The sequence below is a fragment of the Panthera onca genome, chromosome E2 (assembly GCF_046562875.1).
Source record: "Panthera onca isolate mPanOnc1 chromosome E2, mPanOnc1 haplotype 2, whole genome shotgun sequence".
NCBI classification, from domain to species: Eukaryota; Metazoa; Chordata; class Mammalia; order Carnivora; family Felidae; genus Panthera; species Panthera onca.
In genome coordinates this window covers 42051640-42075652 of record NC_138353.1, presented here as the reverse complement: position 1 = coordinate 42075652, position 24013 = coordinate 42051640, and the positions used below count along the sequence as shown (strand labels likewise).

The window sequence follows — 24013 nt, the reverse complement described above, 5'->3', positions numbered from 1 at the left end:
AGGAAAAAAAAAAAAAAAAAAAAAAAATATATATATATATATATATATATATATATATATATATATATATATGAATACAACCAAGTTAACATCTAGCTTTCAGGTGGGTTGAGAAACTGGCCCAGGTCCATTACCAACTGGTAATTTTCTAATTCTGTCAGTCCTTCTGCATTTACTAGCTGGAATTCTGGTAAGGAACTTTCCCTCATCACCCATTTGATTGCCTTTAAATACAGTTTGTACTGGAAAGGCAAGCAAGGTACCTGCTTGGTCTTTGTCCTTTACTTGTTTTCTAATAACAAGCTGATGCTTTAGCAACCCCCAAAGGTAAACATTGGGGTTTCACCCCCTTGAAATGACCTGTTAAAAACTCATGGATTTTTCTATATTTAATAGATTTCAGTATTTTTGGTCATTTAAAAAGACCTTTGGTTTTGAAATAATTTCAGACTTACACAAAGGTTGCAAGGTTCGTACTGAATAATACATACTTTCTCCTGGATTCTCCAAATGTTAACTTTTTACCACATTTACTTTATCCTTTCTTTCTGTGTGTAGGTGTATGTATGTGTATGTGTATATTTATATAATATTTTAACTTTTTTGAGCGTGTAGTGCATACTTGATGCCTATTTATCCTTCAATATGTCAATGTCTTTAAAGGTAAGACTGGTGTTGTTACAAAGGTGTTGTTACAAAACCGCAGGAAGATGATCAAAGTCAGGAAATTAACACTGATAAAATACTGAAGCTAAACTTTAGACCTTATTCATGTTTCTCTGGTTGTCTCAAGACTGCTCTATATAGTACAAGAAAATCCTGGGTCATGTATTGCGTTCAGTCGTCACGTCTTTTTAATCTCCTTGAATCTGGAATAGTTCCACAGCCTTTGTGTTTTGTGACATTGACATTTTAGAGGAATACAGGCCATTTATTTTGTAGAATGCCCCTCAATTTGAGTTTGACGTTTTCTCATGTTTAGATGCTGCTTATTTTGTGGTATTGTCAGGAATACCACAGAAATGATGGGGCATTTTTCTTAGTGCCTCATATCAGAGGCAAATGAGCTAGATTCGTTCCATTACTGGTAATCCGAACTTGGTTAAAGTGATATCTGCCAGGCTTCTCCACTGTCAAGTTACTATTCTTTCCTGTATAATTAGTAAGTATTTTTTTGTGGGGAGATACTTTTAGAGCATGTAAATATCCTGTAGCTCCTCAAACTTTTCCTCATGAGTTTTAATATCCATTGATTCTTGCTCGAATTCAGTAGGTTATGATGGTTGCCAAATGGCGATTGTCTGAATCCATCATTCCTTCTGTATTTATTAGCTGGATTTCAACTGCAAGGAAGAGTTTTCTCTTCTCCCCTGTTTATTTATGTCAGTATGGGCTCATGGGTTCATGTTTTATTCACAGTCTTTTAATATTTAACTGTTATTATTTATTTTGGTGCTCAAATTGTCCCAGATTTGGCCAGTGGGAGCCCTTTGGAACTGTCTCCAATGTCCTTTAGACATGTTCCCTTCATCCTCAGACACAAGATATCCAGATTCCTCTTAGATTTCCCTACCTTAGCCCTTGAATTCTCCAAGGGAGCCCTGGTTCCTTTCACTGGAAAATAATAGTATTTAGAAACCAAGATTTGAATGTTATTCAAATATATACATTTATATATATTATCTGTTTTATCTATCTTTCTGTCTATCTATCTCCTGGTCTCTTAGGATATGCATTTCACTATTTTGACCCCAAATTAATCCAAGAGGAGAAAAAAAGCTCCTCTTGGACTGCTAGTTTCTCATTCAATGAGAAAAACAGTGCCCTTCTTGCCATTTGGTTAAGGTGTTTTTCAGAGATGCTACGGTGGGGAGGTGCCCAAGAGTTAAAGCAGAGAGATGAAGGAGAGGGGGCAGGTTTTACTTTTGAATCATGAGGGTTGGGAGGCTACTTCCTGGGATTTCAGCTTTATCCATGAAGCAAGGACATGAGAAAGGAAGGGAGGGGAAAGGCAACCCGAATGCCAGCAGCATCGTTAACCATCTTCACATGTGTGTGGTTTGAAGGCAGCTTGTCTCTTGTGTCCTCCACATCTACATGTGCGTTGTTTTTGCTCCATTACTACTTTAAATGGTCTGAAAATGTAGCTTTTTGGGCAGGGTGGCATTTGCAGGAAAATGTTGTGGGCATTTTTTTGGCAAGAAAGATGCTGACCGTCCTGTGGTTTTCTGAAGTCATGTGCAATTCTATCATCAAACCACATAATAAGATTTTCTAAACTTTTTTAAAAAACAAGATGTTTTGCACTTCGGGAATACTGTTATGGGCCGTACGTAGTTGGACGTCTAAAAATAGACTTGTTTTGATCTAACACTGTGGTATGCCATGGCCAGCCACTGTGTACAAGTGACCTGTGGGTTTAATGTGTGTGTGATCGAGCTCACTTATGCTATAAGTCTGATAATTTATGTTATAGGTGAGAGTCTTGTCAAAAAAAAAAAAAAGAAAAGAAAAGAAAAGAAAAAAAGAACTTGAAATGCAATCCCCTGAGTTCAACTCTTATGTGTATGGCTTTAGGATTTCAAAATGGCAAAATTATTTACACAGTAGACCCTGGCTTGGAAAATCTATCAGGAACACCTGTTGGGTTGGCCTTGTAACACCCTCGGCTCAGACCAGACCAGGCCGACAGCAGCTCGAGCCTTCTGTCCTTCACAGAAAACAAAGCCTTCGGGGTTTGAAGCGGGCACTGCTCCGAATGTGGTACCCGCGGGGCATGGCTAACAGAGCTGGTGGAGGTGCTGGTCACCTTGCCCTGGTCTCCCGTTTTCTTCTTTCTGCCCTGAGTCCTTGGCAGCCTCCCTTCCCCCTTTTGTCTGTCTCTCCCTTTCTTCTCAACAATAAGGCACTTATTTGCTTCTGCCCCTTGGCTCCTTTGGTTAAACTAATTCTGCCTAAACAGCCGCCTTGGTGGCTTTAGCGCCTGAGGGGGTCCTTGCCCTTCCTGAGCAGGTAGTTCTGTTTTAAATCTCCGCCTCTCTCAAATCCATAGCTCAAATCCCTTGACACCATTAGCTCCTTTGTTTGAGAACCACCCCCTTCCCCCAGATTTGCTCAGTGCTCGATTGTCTCAGGGGAGAGAGGAGGGAAATATTTTAAATCTACTTTCCTCAAGGGATGGCCTCCCTTGAGAGTGGCAACTCAGTGGGTTATTCTGTTTAGGCAAATTAAGATGTTACTGTAGTTAGATCCCTTTGAGAATGATCAAAGTTGTGTGCTTTGTCAGGGAGCCTTGTGGCACTGGTTGCCGGGTCTCCTGTGTTCCTTGAAGAGGAGCCATACAGTGTTGCTTTTTTCCAAGAGTGTGGGGAGGAACTAGACCCTGGTACGTAAGTTCTATGTTAGACATCTGGCCTAGGAGAACGAGGTCTGTGGAACCACACCTTTGGGGCCTTGGACCAATCTTCTGGCCACACGATGGAGATGCCACCTGCTTCCTGAGTGAGTATCAGACAGCGAATGGACCGTGCCCAGCACGGGGCCTGAGAGCATCCTTACCTTACAGATGCTCCTACATGCAAACCATTGTTATTCTGAGGTGGCTGGCAGCACATGGCCAGCCATTGGAGGCCCTCTGCAGAACACGTAGCGTGGCTTCTGGCCTGGCAGCTTCTGTTTTAAGGTGCTCTGTCATTTAAAAGCCTGTACATATGGAGAGCAGCTTACAACCCCTGGCCTCAGGATGCAGAAAGATGGCGGGGGAAAGGCCTCGTGCCCCTTCTGCGCTTCTAGCTCCGGCTCCCGTCTCAGCCTCCGCTGTGAGGTGGTTAAGAATGGAGCTGGTTCTGAGGCGTGGTCACTGCCTTGCACCTCTCCTGCCCTCTCTCACTTCTCCCTTCTGCTCATCAGGAAGGCTTACAGCAGAAGCAGCGTCGGGTCTTTGAGGCTAAGTACAAGCCATGTCTCATCTTTCAAATATTTTTTTCAGTTTTGGTGGGAAGAGGGACATTTGATCCGTTGATTCATTGATTCATTCATAAGATTTATTTATTTTTGAGAGAGAGAGAGAGAGAGACAGCGTGTACGCCACGCCAGTTGGGGAGGGGCAGAGGGGGACAGAGGATCTGAAGCAATCATGACCTGAGCCGAAGTCAGATGCTTAACCGACTGAGCCACCCAGGCACCCCCAAAATACTGTTTTTTAAAGCACAACAGAAATAATTTCCCAGTGTAGAAACCAGGCTCATGATTTGGATGCTTCCTGGAACATTAGTTGAGAAGGCTATAAAGAGGCGTTCTGTTGTTTGGTCAGCGAAGTTTAGGACCGACTGTTAATGGGAGTATAAACATGAAAACTGAGGTACTTTGGTCAAGGACTGGGTTCTGTCCCTGCCCTCCACTTTACCCCCAACCAAGGGTCTCAGTTTGAAAGTGAGTCACCACCTCACACAAGCTTTCTCTCCTGCTTCTCCTCTGAGACCCCCTGAGTCCAGTTGCTCCCAGGAAGACTTCTCAAGACCTCTGCTGCTGCCCAAGCTCTCGGCGACTGTCAGTTTTCCAAACCTCAGCACTTCTCTGGGCACTGAGCCTTGGCACCTGGACAGTTACCTGTCTTTGTGTGTATAATGAGGTGTGTTGGCTGTGTTGGAACTGAGACCCTAATCCCAGCAAGCCTCTAGGTGCCACAGAGCAGTCAGGGTCACTGGAGAAGTTGTGTGGCCACATAGAAGCCACTGCCGATTCAGATTGTTGGAGATAGTCTTCATTTGGACAGTCATTTTGCATCTGGTGGTTTTGAGACTCCTTAAAACTATTTTTAAATATTGTGATTTTTGTTTGTATGTGTATCTTAAATTTTTGTGTGTGTGTTTATTTTATTTTAGAGAGAGAGAGAGAGTGAGCGAGCACAAGTGGGGGAGGGGCAGAGAGGGAGACAGAATCGGAAGCAGGCTCCAGGCCCTGAGCTGTCAGCACAGATCCCGATGCGGGGCTCGAACCCACAAACTGTGAGATCTTGACCTGACCCCAAGTCAGATGCTTCACCGACTTGTATGCATATCTTTAAGTGAGTTTGATTAGATCCTTTGATAAACTAATAATCAAGGAAGGTTAGGATTTCGTCTGATCTTTGAAGATATCTTCATACCTACTAGGGTTACTCTTCCTTCATGGGGGTCCCTGCCATCACATTAGAGTAAGGCCGGCCTTTTTATTACGTGCTGGTCTCCAGGTTGTTCTGTGCTCACTCCCTGCACTTATAGTGCAGTGGCTTCCAGGAGAGGGGTTGTGTGCTCTCAGGAAGGGTTTAGGAATGATGAAGTCTTCTGATAAAGAAATGGGACCAACATGGACTTGCAGAGTGACTTTCATTTTCCATTAGAGCTTTTTTTTTTTTTTCCAACGTTTTTTATTTATTTTTGGGACAGAGAGAGACAGAGCATGAATGGGGGAGGGGCAGAGAGAGAGGGAGACACAGAATCGGAAACAGGCTCCAGGCTCCGAGCCATCAGCCCAGAGCCTGACGCGGGGCTCGAACTCACGGACCGTGAGATCGTGACCTGGCTGAAGTCGGACGCTTAACCGACTGCGCCACCCAGGCGCCCCCATTAGAGCTTTTAATGTCGATTTTAAATATTCATGAATGGTTTCAAAACAAGTAAGGATTGATTCTTAGAGGTCACTAACATTTAACTCATAATAAGCCAGTGTGTTTCAGAAAGTGTTTATACATGGAATATTTAATTTTTTAAAATAAAAGCACACATCCTCATTGTGGAAATTCTGGAAAGTCAAAGAAGCCTACATGGGGTGCCTGGCTGGTTCCATTAGTGCAATGTGCAACTCTTGATCTTGGGGTTGTGAGTTCGAGCCCCATGGTGGGTGTAGAGATTACTTAATAAAATCTTTAAAAAAAAATCTATCCACAGTCCTACCACATAGACGGATTCCTGAAATTCCAAATATTTTATGCTTTTGTTTTAAAAGTTTAAATACCATAGTCAATATCTCTATATCTTTACCTTGACAATCTGGTAAGAGTTTGTAAAACCATTTGGATCTGGTGTCTTTACGAGTGGTAACGGGCATCTGGGTGGCTTGGTTAAGCATCCAGCTTTGGCTCAGATCATGATCTTAAGGTTTGTGAGTTCAAGCCCCACATTCTGCTTGGGATTCTCCCTCTCCCTCACTCTGTCTGCCCTTCCCTCACTTGTGTGCATGCTCCCTCTCAAAATAAATAACCTTAAAAAAAAAAGAAAAGAAAAAGAGTGAATGACATATTCATCTAGTAAAATAAGCAGTTCTGTACTAGAGACCTAGAACATGTTGTGAAATTTCCTTCCTAGGAGTTCCCTTCCTAGTCCGTATGAGCTGGATTATGCTTCAGCAACAAACTAAAATCTCAATGGCTTAACACAAGGGAGGTTTTCTTTTCACGAATAGTACACATCTCCCATGAGCCTTACTCAGAGGCCACCCCCTCCCGGAACACTGCTGGCTGCTGAGGCAGGGAGAGGGAGCATCCTCACTGGCCATTGCCAGATCTCTCACCCATTCAAACCTTTTGTTATTCAAACCAGAAGTAGTTGCTGGCTTAAGTGGCTTGAGACTCATGTGACGTTGGAGTCCCACTTTTCCCACAGGAAAAATATATTAAATTAAAAATAGAAAGCTAGGTACAAGAATGAATATTTTTAATGAGAAACACACAAAATTATGAATTTAAGAACTGTTTTCTTTCTGTTTTTAGGCCTCCACTAATATAGGTCATATTTGAATTTTTAGTATGATCAGTTTAATATTGAAAAAGTATACAGAATCAGAGTATACAAAAATGTAGGTGTACACTAGAACAATTTAAATTTTATTATTTTTTAAGATTTTCTTTTTAAATAATCTGTATGCCCAGTGTGGGGCTCAAACTCACAACCCCAAGATCAAGAATTGCAGCCTCCACCAACTGAGCCAGACAGGTGCCCCTAGCAACTCACATTTTAAATTGCCACTATTTTGTATTGAGCAGCACCATTACCTGTGCTGTTAGGCTGCTATGCTCTGTACATCCTCTTATGGATGAATGTGTGTAGCAGGTTGTCACTGGCACGTTGGCTTCTTCAGTCGGTTTCAATGCACCGGAGGCCATTTTGAGCGCCGTTGTCTTTGGGGCTTTCCGACCGCATCATTTCAGGGTTTGTCAGATAGCGTCTTACAAATTGGGATGCATGAATTGTCATCTTCCACACACGTTCTCATTCTTTGTAGCACTGCTGTAGGTTCCTGCCATACACCCTGGAATTCTGATCTATTTTATATTTTATTTTAATTAATTAATTAATTTGTTTGTTTATTTCATCCAAGTTAGCATAGAATGCAGTAATGATTTCTGGAGTAGATTCCAGTGTTTCATCCCCTTACCCACTGAGCCCATCCCCCCCTCCCAAACCCCTCCTGCAACCCTCAGTTTGTTCTCAGTATTTAAGAGTCTCTGATGTTTTGTGTCTCTCCCTGTTTTTATATTATTTTTGCTTCCCTTTCCTTATGTTCATGTTTTGTCTCTTAAAGTCCTCATATGAGTGAAGTCAAATGATTTTTGTCTTTCTCTGACTGACTGACTTCACTTAGCACAATATCCTCCAGTTCCATCCACGTCGTTGCAAATGGCAGGATTTCATTCTTTTTGATTGCCGAGTAATACTCCATTGTATATATACACCACATCTTCTTTATCCATGCATCCATCGATGGACATTTGGGCTCTTTCCATACCTTGGCTATTGTCAGTAGTGCTGCTATAAACATTGGGGTGCATATGCTCGTTCGAAATAGCACACCTGTATCCCTTGGGTATATACCTAGTAATGCAATATCTGGGTTATAGGGTAGTTCTATTTTTAACTTTCTGAGGAACCTCCTCAAACCACCAGTTTGCGTTCCCTGATCAATTCTATTTCATGTGATTCCCACCAAAAAGGGAGAACATATGTATGTGCTTATAATTACATACTCTGCATTATTGAATATAATCTTGGTCTATCTTGTGAATTTTAGGGCCTGTTTCTTCTTCATGATGTCAGCTCAGAGTGTATCTGGAAGCCATTCCTGCGGTGGGGGGATTTACAGTAACTATGTGTGGAAGTGACAACTGAACCCAAATGTAACCTGTCTCTCACTCAGCTTCCAGTTAGCCAAATCCCCAGAATGCCCATTGATACTCCATTGCCACCTGGTGAGGAGTCATGGTAGCAAGCTGGAGCGGCACTTGTGGAGTTCTGAGGCAGAAACTCCATCATCTTGAGAATAAATCTGCATGGGGAACATCTCACAGCACAAGCCTCCAACCTTACAGTGTGCCTGCAAGGGGGAGAATGGGATGTACTGGTGAACAGTGCCGTTGATTACTGTGGCCTCCAGAAAGGTCCTGACGCTGGACACTTCCACCAATAGTAACATGGGGTCCTGTGAAATTTTTAAAAGTTTTATTTATTTATTTATTTTTAAAGTTTATTTATTTGAGAGAGAGTGTGTGCCAGTTGGGGGAGGGGCAGAGAGAGAGGGGAGGGGAGAGAGAGAATCCCAAGCAGGCTCTGCACTATCAGCACGGAGCCCAATATGGGACTCGAACTCACTAACCGTGAGATCATGACGTGAACCAAAGCCAAGAGCCGGACGCTTAACCGACTGAGCCACCCAGGCGCCCCAAAATTTTGAAAAGTTTTAATAGTAACTTAATCAGTCAACATTTTTTCCCCTTCCTGCTTTTTGAGTTTGCCAGTCATAATTAGCTGCTGACAACCTTTTAGTATAAATTTGTTTGCCAACTATGAAAAAATACTCTTGGTCAGTCGGTAGGTGCTACATGGAAAGGGCCCTGTCAAGGACACACATGATCCCTCAATTAGCAAATACAAGGGCTGTTACTTATTTGCACCTTTTTGAACAACTCCGTACTATTTTACATTGTGATATTTGTCTACTGCAAAACAGTTATAAGTTGAATTACTTCTGACTCTTGGGTTGCCTTGAAGTTGTTGGCTTCCAGCATTAACTTTGAGTTCGTACTTTCTTCTTGTTGGTCAATAGGTAGGTTTTACTTTAGCAGTAGACTTCACTGTGCTGGAGGAAAATTTGACATTTGCTATGCCAAAAGGCAGGCAGAAAAGCGTACTGCTTATTCGAAACAATATTAGAAGCTGCTTAAATACCTATCAAAAGGGGATTGATTAATGTATGTGTATAGCTGTGTGTGTGTGTATCTATCTGTATCTCTGTCTACCTATGAATACTCATGACACTGTGATTTATAGCAGGAAATAATATATTTGGTCTTCATCTCATTTCTGGCACAGAGCTCTTAAAACCCTTGAAGTTTCCCAAATGATGAGAGGTTTCTTTTGCTCTTCTTAACAACTCCCTTTCAACCACACCTGAGTTTGTGTTAATGAGAGGACTGTTGCGGAAGGCACCTAAGGATGGAGGCTGGTTGCCAGGCGAAGCGACCTTGTGATAGAGAGTTCAGCCCCACCCACCGGCCTCTAGGAAGGGGCTGCAAACCGAGCTCTAAAAACTCTGAAGGCAAGAGTTGACAGCTTCCAGGCTGGTAAACCAAAATGTGTATGTACGTGCCAGGAGGGCCGTGCATTCCAAACTCTGCAGGACAGAGCTCCTGTGTTAGAGACGCTTTTGGACCTTGCCCTGTGTATATCTCCATTTGCTGTTTAATTTTATCCTTTTGTAACTGGGGTGCAAGAGCACCTGGCTCCGGGGGTTCCAGACAGACTGGGTTCAGCCACTGGCCGCTGACAAAGTCCAAAGGCAGAGGTGAGTGGCGGGGAAAGAAGAAAGGAATTGATTTCAGGGAGGCGCGCCCTGGGAAGACCAGGAACGACGTCTCCAAGACATCTCCCACGTGCTGAAAATGCTTCCAGGTTTATAGAAGGAAAATGTGGGACAAAAGTCGGTGGGTACTTGCAGCTGGTCAGTAAAGGTCAGGTTGATCATTGTCTTGGGGTCGGCCCCACTGGCTCTTGATGGCTCTTGCTGGCTCAGGGCAGTGCCTGTTGCTTGAGGGGACAGTTTCGGTTTCCATCACAGGATGCTTTGCTCACAGGGTGTTTGGCCCAAGTTAAGAGATAAACTGGAAAGAAGAACTCAATCAGAACAGACTGAGGTCAGAATGGGGGCAGTCGAAATTCTCTTTCATTTGAATATCGTTGTAATAGACTGTGATAAATGATAAACTTCATATAAATCTAGAATATTCTCGGTGAGGCTTTCATGTCATTCTGCCTAACATTTCAAACACCTTTGCCCTAGTTACACTGCACTCTCCTTCCCTGCTTGGATTTTTTCCCCCTTTGCACTTAACACTGCCTCATGTACTGTATTTTTAATTTAATTTTTAAAAGCTTCTCCTTCATTAGAATATGGGCTAGAGAGCAGAGATTGTTTGTTTTGTTCACTGCTGTATTGAGTGGCCTATTAGATTTGCATATTCTTGAAACCGTTTTTAATATTTAAGATTGTAGGTGTTACCTTCCCACACAAATATGGTTGAAGTTAGCATACCAGAAACATTTGTAACTCATCAGTACAGTGTGTTATTTCTTGCCCAGGATTACTAGATCCAATTACAGGGGGAAGAAAAAAGTTGAGGAGTTTCCCTTATATGAACTACTTCTTTGTGAACTGATTGCAAGTCAGGCATGAAATTCAGATGGAGAATTCAAGTCTCTGCTTCTGCAGAGAATTGTAACAAGAGTGATCAGGAGACGCACAAAGTGTGTGCTTAAAGACCCCCGTCTCAGCATGCTCTGACTTAAAATAGAAGCACAAACCATGTATTGATAGAAGTGTCTTTTATGATTGCTGTGTGGAAATATATTTTTTTTAATGTTTATTTTTATTTATTTTGAGAGAGAGAGAGAGGGCACAAGCGGGGCAGGAGGGGGTGGGAGCGAAGAGAGAGAATCCCAGGCAGGCTCTGGGCTATCAGCGCGGAGCCCGACGTGGGGCTCGATTCCATGAACTGTGAGATCATGACCTGAGCCGAAATCAAGAGCCAGAGACTTTTAACTGAATGAGTCACCCAAGCACCCCAGTGTGGAAGTACTGATGTTGATAGTGGATAGAGTGGCGCCACCCTGTCCTGCCTTTCACGTGGAGATCCTGCCAAGCAAGTTAGCAACTGTGGGTGTGGGTTTTTCGTGGCTCCCGAGGCCCTGTTTGCTGGCAGCGTGCAAGTAACTGTGCTTTGGTGCCTCGGGAGGAAAGAGATGGGCTGGCCCCTCCCTGCCTTCAAAAAGCTCACGAGGCAGAGAGAGACATGATAGCAAGTTTAAAAAAGGATAGAATGCAATCACAGATGAACAAGCCTTCCCAGGAGAAGGGGCAATCAAATAATGCCTGGCAGGGAGAGAGACAATCTGGGAAGGCATGGGGAGGAGGTGGCATTGAGTCCCGCCCTGAAAGGCACATGTGGGACTCCAGTAGTCAGAGGTCACAGAGCAGCCCATGCCTTGGGGTTTTCCCAAAGTTTAATTATCTGGGGATCTTGTCAAACAACAACAACAACATTCTGACTCTGTAGGTCAAGGAGGAGAGGCAGAGATTCTGCACTTCTTGGGCGCCTAGGTGGCTTAGTCAGTTAAGCGTCCGACTTCAGCTCAGGTCATAATCTCACGGTTCCTGAGTTCTAGGCTCGTGTCGGGCTCTGTGCCGACAGCTCAGAGCCTGGAGCCTGCTTCGCATTCTGTGTGTGTCTCTCTCTCTGCCTGTTGCCAGCTCTCTTTCTCTCAAAAATACATAAACATTAAAAAAAAAATTCTGCACTTCTGATGGGCTCTCTCGTGATGCAGCTGTTGGTGGCTCTAAGGACAAATCTGGGACCACCGTGTCGCCTGCCTATACCTCCTGGACCTTTGAAGTGGGGGCTCGCCTCAGGTTCTGGCCCAGGCTTAACATGTGGTGGTCTGAGAAGTGCTCTGTTAGAGAAGCGGTAGAGTAGAGGCTGGGAGACTAAGACTGATCTTAGGTTTTAGGTTTTAGGTAAAAGACCACCTGACCTGTCCTGATCATTGGCCCATTAATTCAGCCATTGGAACCCCTCCTCTTCCTTCTCCTGAAATTAAAAAAAAAAATTTTTTTTTTAAATATTTGTTTATTTTGGAGAGAGAGAGAGCGACACACACACACACACACACACACAATCCAAAGCAGGCTCCAGGCTCTGAGCTGTCAGTACAGAGCCCAACTTGGGGATTGAAATCAACTGTGAAATCCTGACCTGAGCCCAAGTCGGCTGCCCAACCTACTGAGCCACCCAGGCACCTGGTCCTGAAATCTTTTTTTTTTTTTTTTTTTTTTTTAAGTTTTGATTTACTTATTTTGAGAGAGAGACAGAGAGAGTGAGTGACGGAGGGGCAGAGAGAGAGGGACAGAGAGAATCCCAAGCAGGCTCCGTGCTGTCTGCGCGAAGCCCGATTCAGGGCTCGAACACATTAACCATCAGATCATGACCTGAGCAGAAACCAAGAATCAGATGCTTCACTGAGCCACCCAGGCACTCCCCATCCTGAAATCTTTTAAAAGCTTACCTGGTAATTTCCACTGATACCTGTTTAACTATGAGCTCTGATCTCCGGGGACATATTGCTGGAATATTACTTTGGTTCTTCAGAAAGAAACCGATGCCATTACTGGTAAAATTTTCAATGTTTTTATAAGCTGCCGTTCCAACTTTTTCTGACCAAGTACAGTGGTAACTTTTATTTTTTTATTTTTTATTAAAAAAGTTTTTTAAAGTTTATTTATTTTGATAGAGAAGGCAAGCAGAGAAGAGGCAGAGAGAGAAGGAGGGAGAGAGAATCCCAAGTAGGCTCTGCACTGTCAGCACGGAGCCCAGTGTGGGGTTCAAACCCAGGAACTGTGAGATCATGACCTGAGCCAAAATCCGGAGTCAGACTCTTGCCTGTCTGAGCCACCCAGGCGCCCCTCCAGTGATAACTTTTAAAAAACGTAGCTCATGAATTAATTAGGTAGGCCTCACTTTTAGGGACTTGTAACTGGGAGAAGGAGGGATTATACTCGTCCCTGTCTTCAAGCCCTCAGGGGTGCCAGTCGGCCTGCGTGACCTCCGCTTGAACCACCAGGGCAGCTGCAGATGGCATAAACGGACACCATTTGGACCCTGCCCTCTCCGTGTTTGGCATAATTGTGGTGGGGACTATAAATTGGAAACGTGTGTAGGCAGAGTCCACTTACTGGTGGCAGAGGCAGAACTGAAAACATCACAGAGATGTTCCTTTCTGTTTCCTCACGAGGGCCACACCCGGACGGTGTCGGAGGGCTGTCGTGCGAGGTGTCCACATCAGGAATTCTATCCTCTATACCTGTTTCGTAAGAATTTCATCAGGTTGTGTTCCTGACGGTGATGCTGTCGTCCCCAGAGGAAAACTCTGGCTGCATATGGTGGTGGTGGAGTTTTAGTTAAATGTGGCAGGCACATATGTCCACGGCCATGTACTAAATATACACATACATGTGTGTTTCCAATTTTCTTCCTAGATTTTGGCCCTGATTGCTTTCATCTGCATAGAGACCATCATGGAGTGTTCTCCGTGTGAAGGCCTCTACTTCTTTGAGTTTGTGAGCTGTAGTGCATTTGTGGTGACTGGAGTCTTGCTGATTCTGTTCAGTCTGAACCTTCACATGAGGATCCCCCAGATCAACTGGAACCTGACAGTGAGTATAGGTCACCGCTCTCTGACCCTGGGTGCCGCTCCGCTCCGAGGGAAATTTGGAACCTCTCCGTGTGCTGTTTGGTTCCAGTTCATTTTGATACTTAAATATTTCATTGTAATTCAACTGTGAAATTTTAAATTTCTTTACTGGGTTGGATAAAACTATAAGGTAATTTGAATCTTCACTAATGGTAAAACCATCATAAAAATTATTTTGACCCCTTTAAAGATGTCATTTCAGTTTTATGATCCCCAGAGAAGATTGGTAATGTTGATATTTACAGAATCTGGAAAGAGAAAATGGAATTAATACCTTTATTTTTTTTTCACACTGGACCCAAAAGCCATTTACAAAAGTATTGATTCAGGAAGAATTGAAATTATGAATGAAAATGACCAATGAGTTGCAAAGCCTAGGATTATCATTAAATTCAAAGCAACTGGTAGGGCGCAGAGGGTTTGGTGGTTTGATCAGAGTCTTGAGTGGAAAAAGCGTGCCCTCTCGACGGTTTGGGTTCTTAATGACGGGCTCACCCTCTGATCAGCATGGGAAGCTTAGGGCTGGTCCCTCCTGGGCCCCTGTTCCTTGACGTGTGTTACTTTTCCTTGCCCTGCTGAATGAGAAAGGAAACTTAATAATAGCACTTGGTTTTCTTGATGTTTCTTTGCAAACACTCATGTGCAAGAGCCCAAAGGAAATCGGTCAGAGACACAAGAAAGCACAGTCAGCTGCCTCCCCCTCTGTGCCTCCTGCTGCAGGGTGGCAGGAGCAGGAAGGGTGCTGCAGACCGCCCACCCTTGTGTGAGCTCCTGTCTTGCTGCCTAGTGCTGGGTGTGTGCGGCAGCATGGAAAGTGTGCCCCGGGTGCGGGAGCCAGGGAGGAGGTCCCCTTGCCTGGGAAGACCACCCCCATGGTGATCCTGTGGGGTACTGAGAGGAGCGGGTCTTCCTGGCAGAATACTCTGTGTGTTGTTCGAACTCCTAGGAGGGAATATAAAAGAAGAGCTGAACTAGAAAAGCTGATTTCAGTCGAAAACTCAGCTGGATTTGTCCTGGTTTTGTGACAGGTTTTAGCATCTCAGGTGGTTTTTATTTTTATTTTTTTAATGTTTGTTTATTTTTGAGAGAGACACAGTATGAGCAGGGGAGGGCCAGAGAGAGGGAGACACAGAATCCGAAGCAGGCTCCAGGCTCTGAGCTGTCAGCACTGAGCCCGACACGGGGATTGAACTCACAAACAGTGAGATCGTGACGCGAGCCGAAGTCAGACGCTTAACCGACTGAGCCACCCAGGTGCCCCAGCATCTCAAGTATTTTTAATTTTTAAAAAAATTTTTTTTTTAATGTTTATTTATTTTTGAGACAGAGAGAGACAGAGCATGAATGGGGGAGGGTCAGAGAGAGAGGGAGACACAGAATCCGAAGCAGGCTCCAGGCTCTGAGCCGTCAGCACAGAGCCCGACGCGGGGCTCAGACCCACGGACTGTGAGATCATGACCTGAGCTGAAGTCGGACGCCTAACCGACTGAGCCACCCAGGCGCCCCTCAAGTATTTTTAAGATAAAGTTTGTGTTCTCCATTAAAAAATGTTCACAGAGTTGTGAGCATTTATCCATTTAAATTGACAGTGTAGTAGACAGAGAGCATAGGACAACCTCATTAGCCTCCTCCAACCAGAATGCAAAGTGCCGGAGGACCCGTTTGACAAAGAAGTGGCTGCCAGGAAGACCAGGGACTTTGAATTAGACATTTTTGGGTTCAAGTGCAAGGTGGTTCTTAAGGTCTGTGTGTGACTCTGGGCAGGTCACTTACAGCCGCATGTTGAAGGCCGCGATTGGTAAGGTGGAGGCGATAGTATGTTACAGGCTTGTTTTAAGAAGGAAATGAAACAATGTGTATAAGGGGACCTCAAGCCAGTGTGCGCTGCTGCCTGCATAAGAAGTATTTTTTTTTTTTATAATTTAACTTTATTTTTTAAGATTTACATCCAAATTAGTATATAGTGAAACAATGACTTCAGGAGTAAATTCCTTAATTCCTTACCCATTTAGCCCATCCCCCCTCCCATAACCCTGTATAAGAAGTATTAATATTATCATGAGTGAGAGTGGTTTTCTTTTTTTTTTTTTAACTATTAACAAAAATTTTTAAATATTTGTTTATTTTTGAGAGAGAGAGGAAGCAAGTGGGTGAGGGACAGAGAGAGGGAGACGCAGAATCCAAAGCAGGCTCCAGGCTCTGAGCTGTTAGCACAGAACCCAATGCGGGGCTCGACCTCATGAACCGAGAGATCACGACCCGAGCCGAAATCAAGAGTTGGACACTTACCCAACTGAGCCACTCAGGCATCCTGGATTTTCCTATTTTAATCATGAAGGGCTTTCTGCTTGGTGACTACCACATTATTCAGTTGTACTGAAGTGCCTCTTTTTCACTGGGAAGTTAACATACATCATTTTCTTCTGGATGGTGTTGGTGGAGCAAACACCTGAGTAAGTGATGTGGTCACTTGAGAATGCTTTCAATTTTTTGGGATCCTTTTTCCAGAATTTCCACACACCCCCCCATTTTTTTTTTAAGTTTATTTATTTTGAGGGAGAAAGAGAGGGAGGGAGGGAACCCCTAGCAGGCTCCACATCATCAGTGCAGAGCCCGACGTGGGGCTCAAACTCATGGAACCGTGAGATCATGACCTGAACCGAAACCAAGAGTTGGATGCCCAACCGCCTGAGCCACCCAGACGCGCCAAGAATTTCCACCCTTTTAGAGCAGATGAAGGTGTTTGCTTATCCAACAGAAGAGTATGTGAGTACATGAACTTGAGGAGGTAGTACTTACTGAGGAGAGCTCAGGTCATCTATTCTTTGGGAGGGGAGAAAAAGTGAGCTCTTCAGGGCTGGACACAGCTTATTGGGATTGGGTTTCCCAGTTGGAATCCCTACAGAGGGTTGGCCTTGGCTGTGTTGTGTTTTTCTAACAAGGCGGTAGGAGTTATTGTCATCAACAGAGCTTGCTAGTGAATGAAATAGGGCGTGATTAGTATAGATTTAGCAAAACGGTCGTTCAGGAGCCTACATTGACATAAAAATATTCATGAAAAATGGCACATAAGAAGGAGGTTGCAAAGTATGTATTTTATACAAGCATTATTTGATGCAAGCAGAAAGATTCTGTTAGCTCTGGGTTTGCTTGTTTGTTTGTTGATGAATCTATGGGACTTACCACATGGTATTTGTTTTTCTCTATATATTAGGGGCTCATATGCCTGTGCGTCCTGTGTTTACCTTGGTTAGTGTCCCAAGCCTCTGGCCCCACCCCTTCCTTCTCTTCTCTCATCCCTTTCCCACCACTGAAAGCCCACTAGCGGCTCCCAGTCTCCCTAGCTGGTGCCACGAGCCCATCAGAGCCTGCTTAGCCTAACTTCGTAACCAGCAGGGAGGTCTGCACGTGCTGTCTCTCCTTCCCTCCTCCCAATCTGTGTTTTCCCACCTTTCACTGTCAAATACAGATCATTCAGAAAAATTCATTAAAATGTACAGTTGAATGAAGAATGATAAAGACAGTGGAGTCACCGCTCGGGACAAAAGGTAAATTTGACGTTCTTGAGAGTACTCTGGTCGTGATCTCTGGGGCCTCCGTGTTCCTGGATCCCCAGGCTGTTCCTCAGTTCTCCCCTCACTGAACATGTTTTAAATACATATTTTTTTCATTTGAGAGAGACAGAAACAGTGCGAGTGGGGGAGGGGCAGAGAGAGAAGGAGAGAAAATCCCAAGCAGGCTCCACGCTGCCAGCACAGAGGCTGATGCGCGGCTCCAACCCACGAAACCGCGAGATCATGACCGAGAGTCAGACACCTAACTGACTGAGCCACCCAGGCGCCCGCCCATCTCCTCACTGAACATTTGAGCGGAATCTGCCATGGAACGCTCTGTTCTTGCTGCTGTACTCTCCACTCTTGCCTGCCCTGATACTACCCTGTCCTGGCTTTTCTCCTTCCTCCTTGGTTTCCTTCTCAGTGCCTTAGTGGCCCTCGCGCATCCCACAGACCTCTCCGGATCAAAAACCCAGGTCGGTTGGGTGTTGAGTTGGGACAGTCTGAGTCACCCAGAGGAGCCACCTGAAGAGCCCCAAGGACTTGGCCATGACTCATTGTGTGGGGTTTCTGACACAACTTTTTACACCAAATGTGTGTCTTTTTTTTTTTTTTTTCTGACACCAAATCTGTGTAGTTTTTCCAGACCGAGCAGTTCTCTAATTCTCTGACACTAACTAGGTGTCCAAAAACTCAATTCCATTCCGACACTAAGGCCTACAGTTGACACAGATCCCCAGGCGAAGGGCTTAGTTCCTCGAGACTGCCCCCACTTCACACACCTGCCACAAATGGAGCTCCCAGGTCACCTGCACCAACTGCAGATTTGGGCGTTCTCACAGCTGCCCCCTCAGGTTCGTAGTTCTCTAGAGTAGCTTACAGAACTTGGGAAAAGTGCTTACTTATGATTACTGGTTTGTTGTAAAGGATACAACGCAGGAACAGCCACGTGGAAGAGATGTGTTATGTGGAGGGCAGGATCCAGAAGTCTCAACGTGCTGGAGCCTCTGTCCTCCTGGAGTTGGGGTGCAGCACCCTCCCGGCCTGGGTGTGTGGTCGCCAGCTCGGAAGCTCCCTGAACCCCGTCATTCGGAGGTTTTTAGGGAGGTTTCATTAGGTAGGCATGATTGGTTAAAATCATTGGTCGTTTGGAGGTTGAACCCAATCTCTAGCCCTTCTCTCCTCCCTGGAGGTTGGTGCAGGTGAGGCAGAAAGTTCTAACCCTCTAACAGCCTGGTTGGTTTTTCTGGTAACCACCTCCCATCCTGAAACTATCCAGGGGCTCCAGAGAGTCACCTCATTAGCACAAACTAATGGTTGTTTATGGTTGAGAGGGGCTCCTTATGAACCACAAAAGATACTCCTGTCACCCCAGAAAATGCCAAGGAACTGGGGACAAAGACCAAATACATATTTTTTTATTATACCACACTCATCCTTTCTGGTACTCTGTTTCTTTCCCCATAAAAGCAGAACAGAATAACACGTGTCCTACTTTATACGTATTTTGGGTCATAATTAGGTTAGGATCTGTGAAGTTATACACACATGTGTGTGCGCACACACACACGCACACAGAGTTGGCACAACAGGGACTCCATGGAGAGTATTTGCCACTATCATCAGTATTAGGATTGTCCCTTTGATACCGGGGCCATTCGAGCACAAGTCCGTGCGTGGTATAGACTGAGTGGCTGTGAACTTGCTCTCTCATCCTTGTGTGGAACCGATGCTAGAGCCAGCCACGGAGCCCCGTGGTTTGGGAGCAATTGCAGTGACAGGCTGGGCCCCAACCTGTTCACAACTATCTCACCTGTTATCAGTCCGGCAAACACGAACCGGATACCTACTTTGTGCCAGGACTTGGAACTGAAAGCACACGGCAGGTGGATGCAAGCTGCTTGCCTGTGGACAGGTGTGCTCCATCAGATCCAGTTTGGTGTGTGGCCTGGCAGGACACAGGCAAGGAGGTGGTGGATTCCCTGGGCGGGAGCCTGGAGTGGGTCAGTCAGGGGGAGTTCAGAGAAAACGCCGGATTCCAGCTGGGCCTTGAGAGATGAGTGGGTGACTCCTGGGCACAGAGTGTGGAAGGGTGGGGCACGTTACAGGACGGCCTGTTCTCGGGGACTGGCTTGGGCTTGTAGACTCGGGGCCTCTGGGGCTGGAGACCGGGGAGGCAGGCAGGTGGTTCTCCTACTCAGCCCCCGCTGACCCTGTGGTTGCCATAGGGCACTTCTGGAACGGTTTTTCAAAGGCAGCTAGAAGGTTGTTTGTTTGTTTGTTTGTTTGTTTTTAAGAACTTAGTTTTTTACGTACAGTCTTCTGGTGTTTAAATGTTGGCGTGTTCAAATTTGCTTTGAAAGCTGTGCAAGTCAAACCTGTCTGTGGGCCAGATATGGTCAATAGGTCTCGGGTTCGCACCCTCTAGCCCACACCCTGTTGATCTGTTCTTGGAGTTACAGGGGTTCACATCTGTACCTCCTGGTGTGTCACTGAAGAAGGGACCCAAGTGTGTGTGTATGTGAGGGTGGTTTTCATCCTTTTCATGAGCCTGGGTAGCTCATTTGGTTAAGCATCCTGACTTTGGCTCAGGTCATGATCTCACAGTTCATGGGCTTGAGCCTGTTGTCGGGGGCTCTGTGCTGACAGCTCAGAGCCTAGAGCCTGCTTCTGATTCTGTGTCTCCCTCTCTCTCTGCCCCTCCCCCACTCGTTATCTCTGTCTCTCTGTCTCTCTCTCTCTCAAAAATAAACATTAAAAAAAAAAGCATTAAAGAAAGTTAAACACCACTGTTGACTACTCCCCCCAAAGCCTGTTCTAAGGTCATGTCCATGTGTGCCCCCTAATGTGAAGGATGAACCTACAAGGCCTGATGTTTGTTTCATGGATGAGGAACTCACGTAGTTGATGCCGATGAACATGTGCAGTATTCCACTTTTAAGCCTTTTAATAAAGCCGTGCAGGGGAATAAGTGTTTGTTACAGAAAAATGGGAAGATACAGATAAAGGAAAAAAAAAATCGTGTGATGATCCAATACAAATGAAAACATATGTCTACACAAAAGCTTGTAAGTTCATAATAGCATTGTTTAAAACAACCGGAAAGTGGAAACAACTCAGATGTCCAAAAACTGATGAAAAGGTAAATAACATGTGGGGTACCTGTACAATGGAATACTATATAGTAAGAGAAGGGAATGAAGTGCTGATCTGTGCTCCATCCTGAATGAACCTTAGAAATCTTAAACTGAGTGGGAGAAGCCAATCCAAAAGAGCACATAATATATAATTCTATTTATATGAAATTTCCAGAATAGGAAGATCCAAAGAGACAGAAAGCAGGTTAGTGGTTGCCTAGGATTAGGAGAGGGATGAAGAATTAACTGCTAATGAGTTTCTTTTTGGTGCTGAAAATGTTCTAAAATTAGATAATGGTAGGTGCGCCTGGGTGGCTCAGTTGGTTAAGTATCTGACTCTTGGTTTCAGCTCAGGTCATGATCTCATGGTTTGTGAGTTCGAGCCCCATGTCTGGCTCTGTGCTGACAGCATGGAGCCTGCTTGGGGTTCTCTCTCCTCTGTCTTTGTCCCTCCCCACCCTCCCCACCTCTCTCTCTCTCTCTCTCTCTCTCTCACCCTCTCTCAAATAAATAAATAAACATTAAAAAAATAAAATTAGATCATGGTAATTGAATTGCACATCTTAATTGGGTATATTATATGGCATATGAGTTCTATCTCAATAAAGTTATTAAAAAGTCATACGTGATACAAACCATTGGGATAACCACTTGTAAAACTTGATATAAGCTTCCAGACTATGTAGACTATCTTTCACCTAGACATGTATGTTGTGATATGTGTGTGTGTGGGGGGGGTGTGGAGTGGAATCATTAGAATTATGCTTTTTCACTTAAACTATTGTAAGTATATTTCATGTTAAATATACAACTTCACCATTATTTTAATGACTGCATAGTGTTCCATTGTGGAGATACCATTTTATTTAACAACTCCTTTATTCTTGAGCATTTTGTTTGTTTCCAGTTTTTGAGGGTTTTTTTTGTTTTTGTTTTTTTGGGTTTTTTTTTTTTTTTTTTTTGCTATGTTAAGGATTATGACAAACATCCTTATACTGAGACCTTTGCACTAGTGTGATATTTAAGATGAATTTCCAAATGTGGAAATCATAGGCAACACGAACCTTTTTAAAACCTTTGATGCATGTAGGCCCTTGACCACATTTATATTTTTACACTGTCGCCAATAATGTACATACTATTTGGTTTGATGTTTGGCCTCAGAATGTATCACAAAACTCCCCCCGCTTCTCAATAGTGTTTGTTTTGGAAAGTACATTTTATATTCTTTATTCCTACGGCACCTTACCCAGACCTGAGCATTTTAACTGAACACTTCCTGGTTTGAATTTGTGAAAAACCTGCCCTTGGTTCACATTGGTCACAGCTGAAAACTGTTGTGCTGGCAGACGGTTTCTGAACAGAGTTTTGTAGTTGGTGCTTGCTTCGCTCTGTGAGCCCCTAGGGAAGCCCGCACCAGCAGTGTGCTGGGGTTCCTGCTGCGTAGGCTCAGTACCTCTGTGATGAGAACGTTGCTTTTTTGCAACTTTGGAAAGAGATGACGGGGCACCTGGGTGGCTCATTTGGTCGAGCGTCCGACTCTTGATTTCAGCTCAGGTCATGATCCCAGGATTGTGGGATCAAGCCCCATGTTGGGCTCTGTGCTCTCATCACGGAACTTGATTGGGATTCTCTCTCTCTCTCTCCCTCTCTCTTCCCCTCCCCAACTCCGGCACACATACACACACGTCTGTGTGTGTGTGCGCGCGCGCGCGTGTTAGCACACGCATTCTATGTCGCTCTCAAGATAAATAAACATTTTTTAAAAAAAGGAGATGGCCCTTGAGGACCCACCTGGTGTTGATGCACTAACAGCCCAACATTTCCCTTGGATTTTGCTTCCCTGTAGAGATTATATGGACTCTGGTATGACCCCGGCTGTCAGCATCCCATTGTCACATTGGCGATCACAGAAGCAGCAATTAATGTGCAGGGAACCGTAGCTGTGAGTGGCTCCACCTGACCCCTAGAATAACTCTGTGAGGTGGGGGTACTGTCCCCACATGAGACACAAGAAGCAAAATGGCTTGTCCCAAGTCATGGTGGGTAAGGACCCGTCAGGCTGTGACACTTAATCGATGTGCTCTGTTTGTCTTCACAGCTGAGACAGGAGTTAAATCTTGGAAGCATTGGATACCTAACCTCATTTGCTTTGCAAAAAACTTAGGAGAAAATCCTCTAGGTTTTAGCCATAGAGACCCATGAAAGACCATGCATAAGAAAGAGCGTGAGGTCTGGCTAAGTGAGTTCTCTAGGTCTAAAAACCCATGCACTTGCCAAGTCACAAATGAATGGGGGGGGGGGAGGTGGCGATGGAGGGCACTTGGCCAGTTACAGCACATTCTGGACTTCTGGGGAGTGCTGCCCATGCTGAGGTGATTTTAACTTAGTTTGAAAAGATGACAGTAGAACTCAAAATGGTAATTAACGTGCGTGTCCTTAATGGGTTAGCAGTTTGGGTTTCTGTAATAATTCATTAAGAAATGACAACGTGGTTGATTAAAATGTGGATTTTGCTGTGGTGACATATCAAGTAGCATCATCATAAGCTGGTATCATCTTTGCCTTCCTTTGTGGGACCAGTACCCCTGGGCCATTGAGACTAAAATATGGTGTCATCAGAGAGGCTGGGCCTTGTGCTGCTTTTAGGGCAAAGCAGGAAATGATTCTTTCCAAGTGACTTTATCTTCTTCTTTAGGATTTGGTCAACACTGGACTCAGCACTTTCTTTTTCTTTATTGCTTCGATTGTACTGGCTGCTTTAAACCACAAAACCGGAGCAGAAATTGCTGCCGTGGTAAGTGAACTCAGGCTGATTTGTGCACCCTGTGACTTGCTCTCCTCTGTCCCCTAGCCTGCGTCCTGCTCGTTCTTCCCTAGCTTTTTCTTTGCTAGCGATGTTCTTACTGAGTCAGTGGAGGTCCCGGTTCCTTCAGCGCTATGGTTCTCAAAGTGTGGTCCCCAAAAGAGCAGCCTCAGCATCACCGAGGAACTTGTTAGAAATGCCATTCCCAGGCTCCCCCAGAGCTACTGAATTAGAGATCCCCAGTAATAAGCCCTCCGGGTGCTTCAGGTGCATGCTCAAATTTGAGAATCACTGCTTTAGTCTGTTTCCAGAGCCCTGCGTGTCTGTTAGTGATGTTACTTTTAAGAGCCTTATCTGTCAATGTGTGGGGGAGAATCTTAACGAAGAAGAAGTAGGCCAGACTCCATGTAGCAGTCAGGTGACATGTTTTTTGTTCTTTGAGGTGGAATGCCTTCGGGGGAGGGTGGGAGCCAGATAACCTTAAGACTTTCACGCTCTGTGTTTTGCATTTCTATATTGCTCTGTATTTATAATGAACATGTAGCACTTTTGCCATGGTGGGGGGCTGCTGGTTTGAAACATTTGTAAAAAATATTAAGCCAGCTACTGTCCCTAGTGTCACTCAGTGGATTCATCAGTCCTTTCGAATCATTAAAATTGTACTGCTTTTTACCCCGGAGCTGACCACCTGGAGCTGCCCAGGGGCGAGGCAGCTGGACAGCAGACAGAGGCCGGGAGGCT

The 24013-nt window shown here is 44.7% G+C and overlaps 1 protein-coding gene across 2 annotated transcripts in view; it reads left to right on the top strand.

Moving 5' to 3' along the window:
* The window catches only part of CMTM4 (CKLF like MARVEL transmembrane domain containing 4), a 70006-nt gene that overhangs the window by 37730 nt on the left and 8263 nt on the right, over positions 1-24013 (top strand). The window contains exons 2-3 of one of the 2 annotated variants that reach the window (XM_078438844.2): positions 13561-13737; positions 23165-23263. In XM_078438844.2, coding sequence (XP_078294970.1) covers positions 13561-13737; positions 23165-23263 — 276 coding nt within the window. The remainder of the gene's footprint in view (positions 1-13560; positions 13738-23164; positions 23264-24013) is intronic. The other variant, XM_078438845.2, reaches the window with a different exon arrangement.